This window comes from Lathyrus oleraceus, chromosome 1 (assembly GCF_024323335.1).
Source record: "Lathyrus oleraceus cultivar Zhongwan6 chromosome 1, CAAS_Psat_ZW6_1.0, whole genome shotgun sequence".
Classification (NCBI taxonomy): domain Eukaryota; kingdom Viridiplantae; phylum Streptophyta; class Magnoliopsida; order Fabales; family Fabaceae; genus Lathyrus; species Lathyrus oleraceus.
In genome coordinates this window covers 387,939,078-387,951,899 of record NC_066579.1, presented here as the reverse complement: position 1 = coordinate 387,951,899, position 12,822 = coordinate 387,939,078, and the positions used below count along the sequence as shown (strand labels likewise).

The 12,822-nt window shown below is 29.3% G+C and overlaps 1 protein-coding gene across 1 annotated transcript; it reads right to left on the bottom strand.

Annotated features, from left to right (window-relative positions):
• Nucleotides 1-10,636: 10,636 nt before the first annotated feature.
• On the bottom strand, nucleotides 10,637-12,504 carry LOC127109133 (myosin-8). The gene is made up of 10 exons (XM_051046038.1): nucleotides 12,452-12,504; nucleotides 12,215-12,272; nucleotides 12,039-12,140; nucleotides 11,923-11,960; nucleotides 11,628-11,754; nucleotides 11,367-11,537; nucleotides 11,141-11,272; nucleotides 10,939-11,048; nucleotides 10,708-10,768; nucleotides 10,637-10,657 (listed from the first exon to the last, which is right to left on the bottom strand). Exons 3-10 carry the CDS (start codon nucleotides 12,126-12,128, stop codon nucleotides 10,637-10,639), a joined length of 750 nt encoding a protein of 249 aa, XP_050901995.1. The 5' UTR covers nucleotides 12,129-12,140; nucleotides 12,215-12,272; nucleotides 12,452-12,504.
• Nucleotides 12,505-12,822: the final 318 nt, after the last annotated feature.

Below are 12,822 nucleotides of genomic sequence, written 5' to 3'. Positions count from 1 at the left end.
TTTTTCTCCTTGGATTCTTTTTTATATTGTGTGCTAGGATTTTTCGTGTGCGAAAGAGTTGGATAAAGTGAGAAAATATGATTAAAGTGGGTGCTTTTAAGTTTGGTTGTGTTTCCAATAGTTCTGTAATGGGACTCTTGCTAGACAAGCTAGTTTACGCTAGTCGAGAGCATGTGCTTTTCCTTTTGGGTTTTCTTTTGGGAGTGCTAGGTGAAAATTGGCCTAGCCAGTTTGAGTTTATCAAGCCCTTGTTTGCATTAGCATTTTTCTTTCATCACTGTGATTGAAAATAAATAACTATAAAGAAATACTACCTAAGAAAACCTGTAAAATATGGTTGGGTTGCCTACCAACAAGCGCTTGTTTAACGTCATTATCTTCATGACAGTCAGTGTCACGTAATACCTATTACCTTAAAACATACCTCATGGCAGTTCATTCCAACCTTTACTTAACCTTTGTCTATGTCCACCAACATTCTCACGACATTCCTAAATGGTTGGCCTAGAATGAGGGTTTTTTTTTTTGGATGACCACAACGTCTAGCAACATTAAATATATAGGAAATGGAAACTTTTCAATATTATTAGAACATCTTTAATTTTTCCCATAGACTTCCTACAAGCCTTGTCTGCCTTCTACAATGTTGATGCATTTGGATCTATCTCAAGACCCCTAACTCTTTTCACCCCTGATGCATTTCCAACTTCCATCTTACATATAGTTATAGGTGATATGACTACTCCATGGTCTAGCTTCTTCTAGGGTAGAGTTTGTTGGATGATTTCATATTTTTTCTCCTACGATTCTTCTTTTTTTGGTCCTTCTTCTACTTCCTCTTCCATGACTTTAATAACTATATTCAGATTATTCTTAACTACATTATAGTTCTCCTTTAGATTTGTATGGGTATTAGAATTGAATGTAGGACTCAGGATTTCAACTAACTATTTTGCTAATTGGTCAACTTGCATCTTAAGAGTTTTTATGGTGGCTTCAGTATTTTTCTAGCTGGCCATAGACACATGCATAAACTTATTACATAAATCCTCCAACTTTGTTAATTTATCTGGTTGTGGAGGTGTTTGTGGATAATGCTGAAAGGGGTATCTATTTGATGGACCAATTTCAAACATCCACCCTTGATTGAAGTTGTTTCCTTGAAAGTTGTTGTTTGGATATTGCCTAGATAATTTACTTCCGCATCAGTTGGGAAAAAAAATCTAGTTGGATGATGTCTAATGCATAGTTCACAAAATAAAATCGGCATGTGTTAAGGAGCTTCATGCATATCCTTCAATTGTTGTGGTAGTTATGACAACTACTTTGTTAGCTCATCCACGACTTCGGTTAATAACTTATATGCTCTTGGACATTAGTAAACTCCTAACAGTAGCATATAGCAACAATTTTGGTTGTCGCAGTAGCCCATTTCGGAAGATGTGTATCCTTGTAAGCTCATCGAAACCGTTATTTGGACATCTTCTAAGCATGGAATTGTACCTCTCCCAAACTTCACATTGTATTTTTGCTACACCTTGAGAGAACACCAGAACGGTTGCCTTGACTTTCATGAATTTGTTATGAAAAATAATCTGTTTAAGAAATTTTCCTCCAATGTATATCAATTTGTCATTGTCAATGTTGGTTGGTCTGGATACCACTCATTTGCTTTTACAATTAGTGAATGTGGAAGCAACCTTAGGAATATTGCTTCTTTCTTATCTCTGAGGATCCTAGTGTCCCCAAAATCTTGTAAAACACTGTAAGGTGTGTATACAGATCTTTATGATCTAAACCTCCAAAAGAACTAACATACAAAGTTTGTAACAATCTTGTTTTTATTTCTAGTTAAAGAACATTCCTTTATCGTTTGGCTATGTGTTCCAAAGGTCTTAGACTATCGTGACGTAGCATGCCACTAGTGTTGTTTCCATTTTAATTATTATTGTATTAATTGTTGTTGTTGTTCCTTTGGATTGACTGCATTTTAGCAAAATAATAACTTGGAGAAGAGACTAAGTTTTCAAGGTTGGTCTACCTTGTTAAAGTTGTATGAAATTATAGAAAGGACACATGATGGGCATGATGCTTCAACATGTTGGTACGACATCTGAGCCTTATGCAACAGACGCTAAAATTTTGCATTTAAAAGTGTGCTTTGTAGAAAAAATTATTGTTATTGATTTAACAATATGATTAGATGGTTTGTTTGGTAGCTGTAATGAGTTTTAATTGGATTTAAATGAATATTTAAATTTGAATTTGAAGTAAAAACAAATCATCTGGGTATTTTTTTTGTTCACATGAATTTCTCATTTTTTATTTATAATTATTTTGAAATCCTCATCATATATTATTTTACTTTTCAATTATTTTAATATTATTAAATATTAGATATGAAAGTTATAAGTAAAATCAAATAAAATATGGTAATGGCATGTCTTACCAATGCACTACTATCTTCTACTTTATGACAATTTACAACAAGATTATTTTTAACATATTTCGCAGATAGTATGAGAGAATTATATGATATTTAATGAATCATTTAATCTAAAATTATTATTTAAATAATATGTAATAATTATTAAATAGTATTAAATAATTTATTATGTTATTTAAATAGTATATAACATTGAATATTTATTTGACATATTAATAATAAAGTAATAGTAAAATGTGTTTAAATTCAACATATTTTCAATAATATATTTATTTTATATTAAACATGTTTTAAACTCAACAAATTTTAACATATAACATACTACTAAAAATAACATATTAAATAATTAATATATGATTTAATACTATTTAATAATTATTACATACTATTTTAATAATAAATTTTTTAATTAATTGTTTGTAACATTGAATATTTATTTGACATATTAATAATAAAGTAATAATAAAATGTGTTTAAATTCAACATATTTTCTATAATATATTTATTTTATATTAAACATGTTTTAAATTCAACAAATTTTAACATATAACATACTACTAAAAATAACATATTAAATAATTATTATATGATTTAATACTGTTTAATAATTATTACATACTATTTAAATAATTAATTTTTTAATTAATTGTTTGTAACATTGAATATTTATTTGACATATTAATAATAAAGTAATAGTAAAATGTGTTTATATTTAACATGTTTTCACTAATATATTTTTTTTTATATTAAACATGTTTTAAATTCAATTTTTTTAACATATAATATACTACTAAAAATAACATATTAAATAATTATTATATAATTTAATACTATTTAATAATTATTACATAATATTTAAATAATAAAGTTTTTAATTGATTGTTTGTAACATTGGATATTTATTTGATATATTAATAATAAAGTAATAGTAAAATTTGTTTAAATTCAACATATTTTCAATAATATATTTATTTTATATTAAAAATGTTTTACATTCAACCAATTTTAACATATAACATACTACTAAAAATAAAATATTAAATAATTATTATATGGTTTAATACTATTTAATAATTATTACATACTATTTAAATAATAAAATTTTTAATTGATTGTTTGTAATATTGAATATTTATTTGACATATTAATTATAAAGTAATAATAAAATGTGTTTAAATTCAACATATTTTCAATAATATATTTCTTTTATATTAAACATGTTTTAAATTCAACAAATTTTAACAAATAACACACTACTAAAAATAACATTAAATCATTATTATATGATTTAATACTATTTAATAATTATTACATACTATTTAAAAATAAATCTTTTAATTGATTGTTTGTAACTTTTAATATTTATTTGACATATTAATAATAAAGTAAGAGTAAAATGTGTTTATATTCAACATATTTTAAATAATATATTTATTTTATATTAAACATGTTTTAAGTTCAATTTTTTTAACATATAATATACTACTAAAAATAACGTATTAAATAATTATTATATGATTTAATACTATTTAATAATTATTACATACTATTTAAATAATAAAGTTTTTAATTGATTGTTTGTAATATTGAATATTTATTTGAGATATTAATAATTAAGTAATAGTAAAATGTGTTTAAATTCAACATATTTTCCATAATATATTTATTTTATATATAACGTGTTTTAAATTCAACAAATTTTAACATATAACATACTATTAAAAATACATTATTAAATAATTATTATATGATTTAATACTATTTAATAATTATTACATACTATTTAAATATTAAATTTTTTAATTGATTGTTTGTAATATTGAATATTTGTTTGACATATTAATAATAAAGTAATAGTAAAATGTGTTTAAATTCAACATATTTTCAATAATATATTTATTTTATATTAAACATGTTTTAAATTCAACAAATTTTAACATATAACATACTATTAAAAATAACATATTAAATTATTATTATATGATTTAATAATTATTACATACTATTTAAATATTAAATTTTCTAATTGATTGTTTGTAAGATTGAATATTTATTTGACATATTAATAATAGAGTAATAGTAAAATGTGTTTAAATTCAACATATTTTCAATAATATATTTAGTTTATATTAAACATGTTTTAAATTCAATAAATTTTAACATATTACATACTACTAAAAATAACATATTAAATAATTATTATATGATTTAATACTATTTAATAATTATTACATACTATTTAAATAATAATTTTATGTTAAATAATTCGTTAAATATTATCTAATTATTTCATACTATTAACGAAATATGTATAAAATCAATATGTTGTGAAATCTAAATGAATTGAAGCTGCAAGCGCAATGGTAAGCCAACCTGATGTTAGCTCCATGACACAGGTTTAATACTTGGTCATGGCAAAATTTTGTTTGATTGATTTTTCTTATAACTTTCATATTTATTAATTTAATAATATTAAAATAATTGAAAAGTAAATTAATATATGTTTCATATTTATTAATTTAATATGAAAAATTCATGAACCTTATTTGGAGTAGTTGTTTTGCATGCAATCTATTCATAAATATGATTTTTGTTATGAGATTGAGATTTTAAAGTATGAATAATTTTAATTTTTTTGAGTTAAATCAATGTAGTAACATGTTAGATTAATAGGTATTAACATGCTATTTTATGTGGTATTCATGTGGTATAAGTTTTGTTTGAGCTGGTCTCGCTGGGTCTTTGCTAAGCAAGCACAAGGTATTTCGCTACTGACTTGGTTATGGCAAAATTTTGTTTGATTTTTCTTATAAATTTCATATTTAGTAATTTAATAATTTTAAATTAATTGAAAAATAGTATATGTTACATAATTAATAATTTAATAATATTAAAATAATTGAAAAATAAAATTATAAAAAAATAATAAATCCATGTTAGTATAGTTGGAATTAAAAAAAAAATACGCAGTCATCGTGCCACGGACCTATTTTCATATTCTAAGCGAAAATGTGACCCCAGGGTCTTTATTGAGGGAATCTGAGTTTGGTAAGGGGGAATTATAATTTTTTTTATAGGGGGCGAAATCAAAACTCGCTACATTGGCATGGAGTGACATATATTTAACCCTTAAAATAATGCTTTAGTTTTATTATATAAATAAAATAATGAGATAAGGGGAAACTAAGAGATTGTAGAGATATTATGGATAAGGTAGAAATTAGAGAGAAAGGTATGGGTAAGGTAGGAATATCCTAATGAGGGAATTATGTTTTTATTTTAAAAAAGAGAGTTAGGAGAAGGGAGTGATATGACTACGTAGAAAAAGTGAAAAAAAGTAGAAGAGAGGAAGAGCTAGAGCAAAGAGGATAGCTAGAGCTTGAAGGAGAAACACATCACCCAATTCAGAATTCTTGCTAGGAATTAAGGTAAGGGGGAGATGTGCTTCTCTAATTGGTATTAAAACACGAGGGGTAGAGTGGATGTACCGTTATCCTCCCATAAGGTTTGTTCTTCATTTGAGTTATAATTAATGTGATGAATAACATGATTTCAATTCTATTTTTATGCTATGATTATTTGCAAATTCGTGTACCTTATTTGGGATAGTTGTTTTGTATGCTATGTGTTCATAAACATGAGTTTTGTTACGAGGTTGAGATTTTAAAGTTTGAATAATTCTAGTTTTTTTGAGTTAAATCAATGTAATAACATGTTAGATTAATATGAATTAACATTCTATTGTGTGGTATTCATGTGATATAAATTTCTGGACGTTTGGGATCGAATTTGGAAAGGTTTTGGGCATGGCCGAATCACGTTTCTAGGTTATGTCCGCTTCGTCGGGCGAACCCAGACGAGCTGGTCTTGTTGGGTCTTCGCCAGACGAGCATAGGGTATTCGCTCCTGACTTGGTCATTGAAAATTTTTGTTTGATTTTTCTTATAAATTTCATATTTAATAATTTAATAATATTAAAATAATTGAAAAATAAAATAATATATGTTTCATATTTAATAATTTAATAATATTAAAATAATTAAATAATTAAATAATAAAAAATGATAAATCCATGTTAGCATACTTAGAATTAAAATAAATCTAAGAAAAATACTCAGTCAGTGTGTCACATATGACAGATTTTCATATTCTAAGCGAAAATGTGACCCCAGGGTCTTTATTGAGGGAATCTGGATTTGGTAAAGGGGGAATCACCAATTTTTTTTTATAAGGGGTGAAATCAAAACTCGCTACATTTTCAGAGAGTGACATATATTTAACCCTTAGAATAATGCTCTAGTTTTATTATATAAATAAAAATAATGGGATAAAGGGAAAGTAAGAGTTTGTAGAGATATTGAGGATAATGTGAGAATTAGAGAGAAAGGTATGGGTAAGGTAGGAATATCCTAATGAGGGAATTATGTTTTCATTTTTTAAAAAAAAAGAGTTAGGATAAGGGAACGATATGACTACATAGAAAAAGTGAAAAGAAGTTGAAGAGAGGAAGAGTTAGGGGAAAGAGGATAACTAGAGCTTGAACGAGAAGCACATCATCCAGTTCAGAATTCTTGCTAGAAATTAAGGTAAATGTGAGATGTGTTTCTCTAATTGGTGTTAAAGCACGAGGGATAGAATGGAGGTACCCTTAACCTCCCATAGGATTTGTTCTTCCTTTGAGTTATAATTAATGTGATGAATAACATGATTTCAATTATGTTTTTATGCTATGATTACTTGAAAATTCGTGTACCTTATTTGGGGTTGTTATTTTGTATGCTATGTGTTCATAAACATGAATTTTGTTACGAGATTGAGATTTTAAAGTATGAATAATTCTAATTTTTTGAGTTAAATCAATGTAATAACATGTTAGATTAATAGGAATTAAGATGATATTGTTTGGTATTCATGTGGTATAAGTTTCTGGACGTTTAGGGATGTTTGGGATCGAATTTGGGAATGTTTTAGGTATGGAAGAATCACGTTTCTAGGTTATGTCCGCTTCAGTGGGCGAGCCCAGACAAGCTGGTCTCGCTGGGTCTTCGGCAGACGAGCACAAGGTATTCGCTACTGACTTGGTCATGGCAAAATTTTGTTTGATTTTCTTATAACTTTCATATTTAATAATTTAATAATATTAAAATAATTGAAAAATAAAATAATATATGTTTCATATTTAATAATTTAATAATATTAAAATAATAAAAAATGATAAATCCATGTTAGCATAGTTGGAATTAAAAAAAATCTAAAAAAAATACTCAGTCAGTGTGCCACGTCTGACATATTTTCATATTCTAAGCGAAAATGTGACCCTAGGGTCTTTATTGAGGGAATATGGATTTGGTAAGGGGGGAATCACAAAAAAATAATTTATAAGGGTAAAATCAAAACTCGTTACATTGACAGGGGGTGATGTATATTTAACCCTTAAAATAATGCTCTATATTTATTATATAAATAAAATAATAAGATAAGGTAAAATAGGAGTTTGTAGAGATATTGGGGTTAAGGGGGGAATTAGAGAGAAAGGTGAGGGTAAGGTAGTAATATCCTAATGAGGGAATTATGTTTTTATTTTAAAAAGAGAGTTAGGAGAAGGAAGCGATATGACTACGTAGAATAAGTGAAAAAAAGTAGAAGAGAGGAAAAGTTAGGCCAAAGAGAATAACAAGAGGATAACTAGAGCTTAAAGGAGAAAAAATCATCCAATTCATAATTCTTTTTAGGAATTAAGATAAGGGGGAGATGTGCTTCTCTAATTGGTGTTAAAGCATGAGGGGGTAGAGTGGAGGTACCCTTAACCTTCCATAGGGTTTGTTCTTTCTTTGAGTTATAATTAATGTGATGAATAACATGATTTCAATTTTGTTTTTATGCTATGATTACTTACAAATTCGTGTACCTTATTTGGGGTAGCTGTTTGTATGCTATGTGTTCATAAACATGAGTTTTGTTACGTGATTGAGATTTTAAAGTATGAACAATTCTAGTTTTTTTAGTTAAATCAATGTAATAATATGTTAGATTAATAGGAATTAACATGCTATTGTGTGGTATTCACGTGGTATAAGTTTTTGGATGTTTGGAATCGAATTTGGGAAGGTTTTGGGCAGGACATAATCTCGTTTCTAGGTTTTGTCCGATTCGTCGTGCGAGTCCAGGCGAGCTGGTCTCATTGGGTCTTCCCCAGACGAGCATAGGGTATTTCTCTACTGCCTTGTCTTGCCTCCAGCTCGTCGTGTGAGCATGAAAGCACATAGTTTCTATTTGCGACTCAAATCGTCGTAACTTGTGTTTCGGGACTCGAATTGGGATGTGGTTCAAAGCATTGGAAATCTAACGCAATTTTCCATCAAATAGAATTAGTTTCAGTAGCTAATTGTGTTATGATAACATGAATAATTTATGAGGTTTGTGCGTAATTGTTGATGTTATCTTGTAATGATATTATGATATTGAGAATGTTAATTATAATTGGTTAACAATGTAAATATTGAATATTAATGATGTTGTAAGTTTTGATAAATATGTGTTGCTAAGTGAACATGATAGTTGACGATGATGTTATGATACCGATTATTCTTGCTAAAACATTAAAAGGTTGATCTCTCTGATGCTAGTCAAGGACGGTCGTAAATGTCTGGTTCGAGTGTCTGTGATTGGAATAGGGTTCATAGCCACCATTGTTGGTGGTCGAAGGTTCCTAGCAAATTTGTTCTTTTTTATGTTTATTCATCATGCTCTCCCTTTTTTTTGTTGGTCTCAAGAACTATATATATTGTCAGCCTCCCCCCTCCTACTAAATAGTCACCATAAATAGGGTTTATGGCCATAATAAACGTAACTGTTTATTTAACTATTTGTAACGGACTAAATAAGTATTTGTAACTGTGTATTAATCATTCTGTAACGGTTTCCGACCCTTGATTGTTCTTTTAGAGATCGGTCAATTGAGTCAGGGATGAGTACGAAACTCGCTGTTCGGGCTTGTAATAATTCTTCGACCTCAGAAAATCCCCGGGATACATACCGACCATATTCGAGTTCTAACACTATGCCAAATAAGGGAAAAGAGGGCGCTTTTTTGGCCTATAACAGCGCTTTAAAGCGCCCTCTAATCTGGCGCTGGCATAGGTAAAGACAGCGCTTTTTTTCCTGGTGAAAGCGCTCTCTAAAGTGGCTCTTTAAGCCCTTTAAGGGCCACTTTAGAGGGCGCTTTTTAAAGAAAGTGCCCTCTAAAGTGGAAACTTTTAAGGGTTTAGAGGGCGCTTTTACTGGAAAGCGCCCTCTAAAGTGGAAATTTAAAGGGTTTAGAGGGCGCTTATTTTGGAAAGCGCCCTCTAAAGTGGGTGGTTATTTAAATTTTTTTTTTAAAAAAGCGCTATATTTATTTATTTATTTTAGACAACCTGTATATTGAAGCAGTACACCTAAAACTGTATAATTTGAAGCCCTTTTTCACACATTGCATTCAACAAGCCTTATATACAACAATCCATACATATACAACAATCCACTGATATATAATCGTTTAACTTCTAAAGATTCTAAATATACAACCAATTCATAACTTAAAAAGAAATAAAACTAAGTAGCAAAAGCATCTCTGAGATGTATGTTTTTTTTGCTAGCCGCAGTCTTCTTAGGGTCCGCTTCCTAAATCGAAGTTCATTTCTAGCAGCCATTCCTCGCATGCCGGTTTGAATACAAACAACTTTGGAATAGGTAGTTTTATAAGCACTTCTCGAAAGATACATGTGGATTTGTTTCTGGATTATCAAAGATGCGGCCTCCCTTCTCATGCATTCATACCGACGTCTTGCAAGTTGTCCTATGTTAAGTTCATAGGATACGTAAAACTAAATGACTTAGAAAATGGATAACAAGATTATTCATACATAGTATAAAAAAGGATTCAAATAATTGATACCTTTAATAGCCCTTTGTAGTTCTATGGCAGAAAATCGCAATAACTTGTACTGTTTCTCACAAATATATGTGCGAGCTTTTTTCTGAATAACGATTGCGGATCTTCCTAGGACCTCGGCACGACATGCATCTAGTTCTGCCATTTGACCTGCTCTCAGGAAAACTTTTGTCTTTCCTATCTACAAAGAAACCCAAACAACATTTTATTCCAATCCATATTATCATACATAGCGTGTTCAAATTTTTTTAGCATCATCATCTATGATTCAATGTAACCTGCGAGCAAATAAAAATGCTATAACTGAGATTAAGATAAGAACTACTACCTGATAATCTTTAAGGTTTGCTTTATCTAGAAGTCTCTTGCAAGCCGTCATCTCATCAGGACTGCAGATATATATTTATTATTAGTTATTTCAGATATAGTTGTGTTATTTGAACATCTAAAACCGGAAAAATTTCGTGACAACAATCTAGGTGGTTAATTATGTTCAGTACAATCACATTCATCTGTATGATCAGAAAAAGAAAACACGGAAAAAAGGAGAAGTAAATACCATGATTTTAGAACCTTAGGTTCCATTATACTAAACCGCTGAACAAATTCATCAAAGTTCTTTCGAGTTGGATATCCAGCACAACTTATCCTAATTGCCTCCATTACACCCTGTAAAAGGCATCCACAGAGTTTGAAGTAACTTGAAACAAAAATATTCATGTCATAATAAAGAACAAGGCTAATATGGGGGTTGAACTCACCCCACATCGAAGCTGCTGTAACACATCGTTGTTCTCAAATATCCCCGGCTTAAGAAGATTATTTGTCTTTACACAACGAATGTAGTGTGGCTCAGTCGCACTCAATGTTTCAAGCAAAGATTGCAGTTGTTGCTTCATTCCATAAGCAATAAGAATAACAATGATCAATAGTTATATAAAAAAGACTTATAATTTTCAAGCATATGCATGTTTAAAGAAAACCGACCTTAAACTGAGTGGCTATAGAAGAAAACTTTGTTGATTTAGTACTTTCCTCGTGTAAAGGTGGGAAAAGTCCTGAAACAAAGGAGCACTTGGAAGCACAGAGCAGCGCAGCGTGTTCCGGAACAACGTAGTCTTTGTTTTTATCAAGGAAAAGATCAGTTTGATACGTGACCTAAAATCAAAGTTCGACATATATACTAAGCTTTTAACTTTTTATTTCATGGTTGATATAACTGCGTAGACCAAAATGTATTTTACTCACATCACCAGCATAGTGATTGATGGTGAAGTCAGTTCGTGACAACTTCGGTTTGCTGAATCGCTTATTGTCCTTAAGTGTTTGATATAGCTTTTCAGCAAATGTTTCGTGCGTTGATCTTGGAAACATACTACAAAGAATAAGCAGGACAATATATAAAAGAATGACTATAAAACATAGTTATTGCTCAAAGTATATATATTTGCATGCGCTAACGCCACTTTACATTATTTAAAATGACATAAACAAACCATTAACTATAATACAAATATTTGAACTATTGTCATTTAATACATACCAGGCCTCGTCCAGAAGAGCAATAACGCCGCCAGGTTTCTGAAGTTATAAACAAGAATGAGATGACAAACTGATAGAACTTTTCTAAAATGACAAAAATGCAAGGGTGAGTTGCACCTTCTCAATAAGATCGAGAACATCTTGATTATCAACGAACTCTATATAACTCCAATCAATTTCTTCCTTTGTATATTCCTCTTGCTCCATTTTGAAGACATGCTGCATAATGAAATAATGAAGTGTTATTTGAGTCTATAGAAATTGTTTGCCAGGAGATAGTAGAAAAATCAAACCTGGTTGAAATGCTGCTGTAACTTCTCATTTGTCAAATTGATACAAAATTGCTCGAAGCTGAACAGGGCCGATGTAAAGTTAGTTACTGTTAGAACAATAATTGTGGTTCAAAAGTAAATAGATACGAAAAATGTAAATAGAGAACACAAAAAATTCGATCACCGAGATTGGCCAAATGTGCATACGTCTATAAACTTCATATAAAATTAGGCAAGAGGGTGGTTAAGATTAAGAACCTGTTTGTCTTGAAACTCTCGAATCCGTATATATCTAGAACTCTAATTAAGTTCTTCGAAGTTGGATCCTTTCTTCAAGGGTCCTAATTCAGTTCTTATTCCCATCGCTATCAAGTCCTTTCTTGCCTTAAGGCCATCCTTAGACTTTCCTTGTATATTGAGTAACGTGTCAATAACACTTTCAAATACATTTTTTTCAATATGCATAACATCAAGAAAATGTCTCACATACAAGGACTTCCAATACGACAATTCAAAAAAAACTGACCTCTTCTTCCACCCACTTTTAACTGAAAGCTAACAGAAGAATAGTCGACTCTAATTTACTCTATCAAATAACATCCATACCTAAACTTCTTAAGTTACTAGCT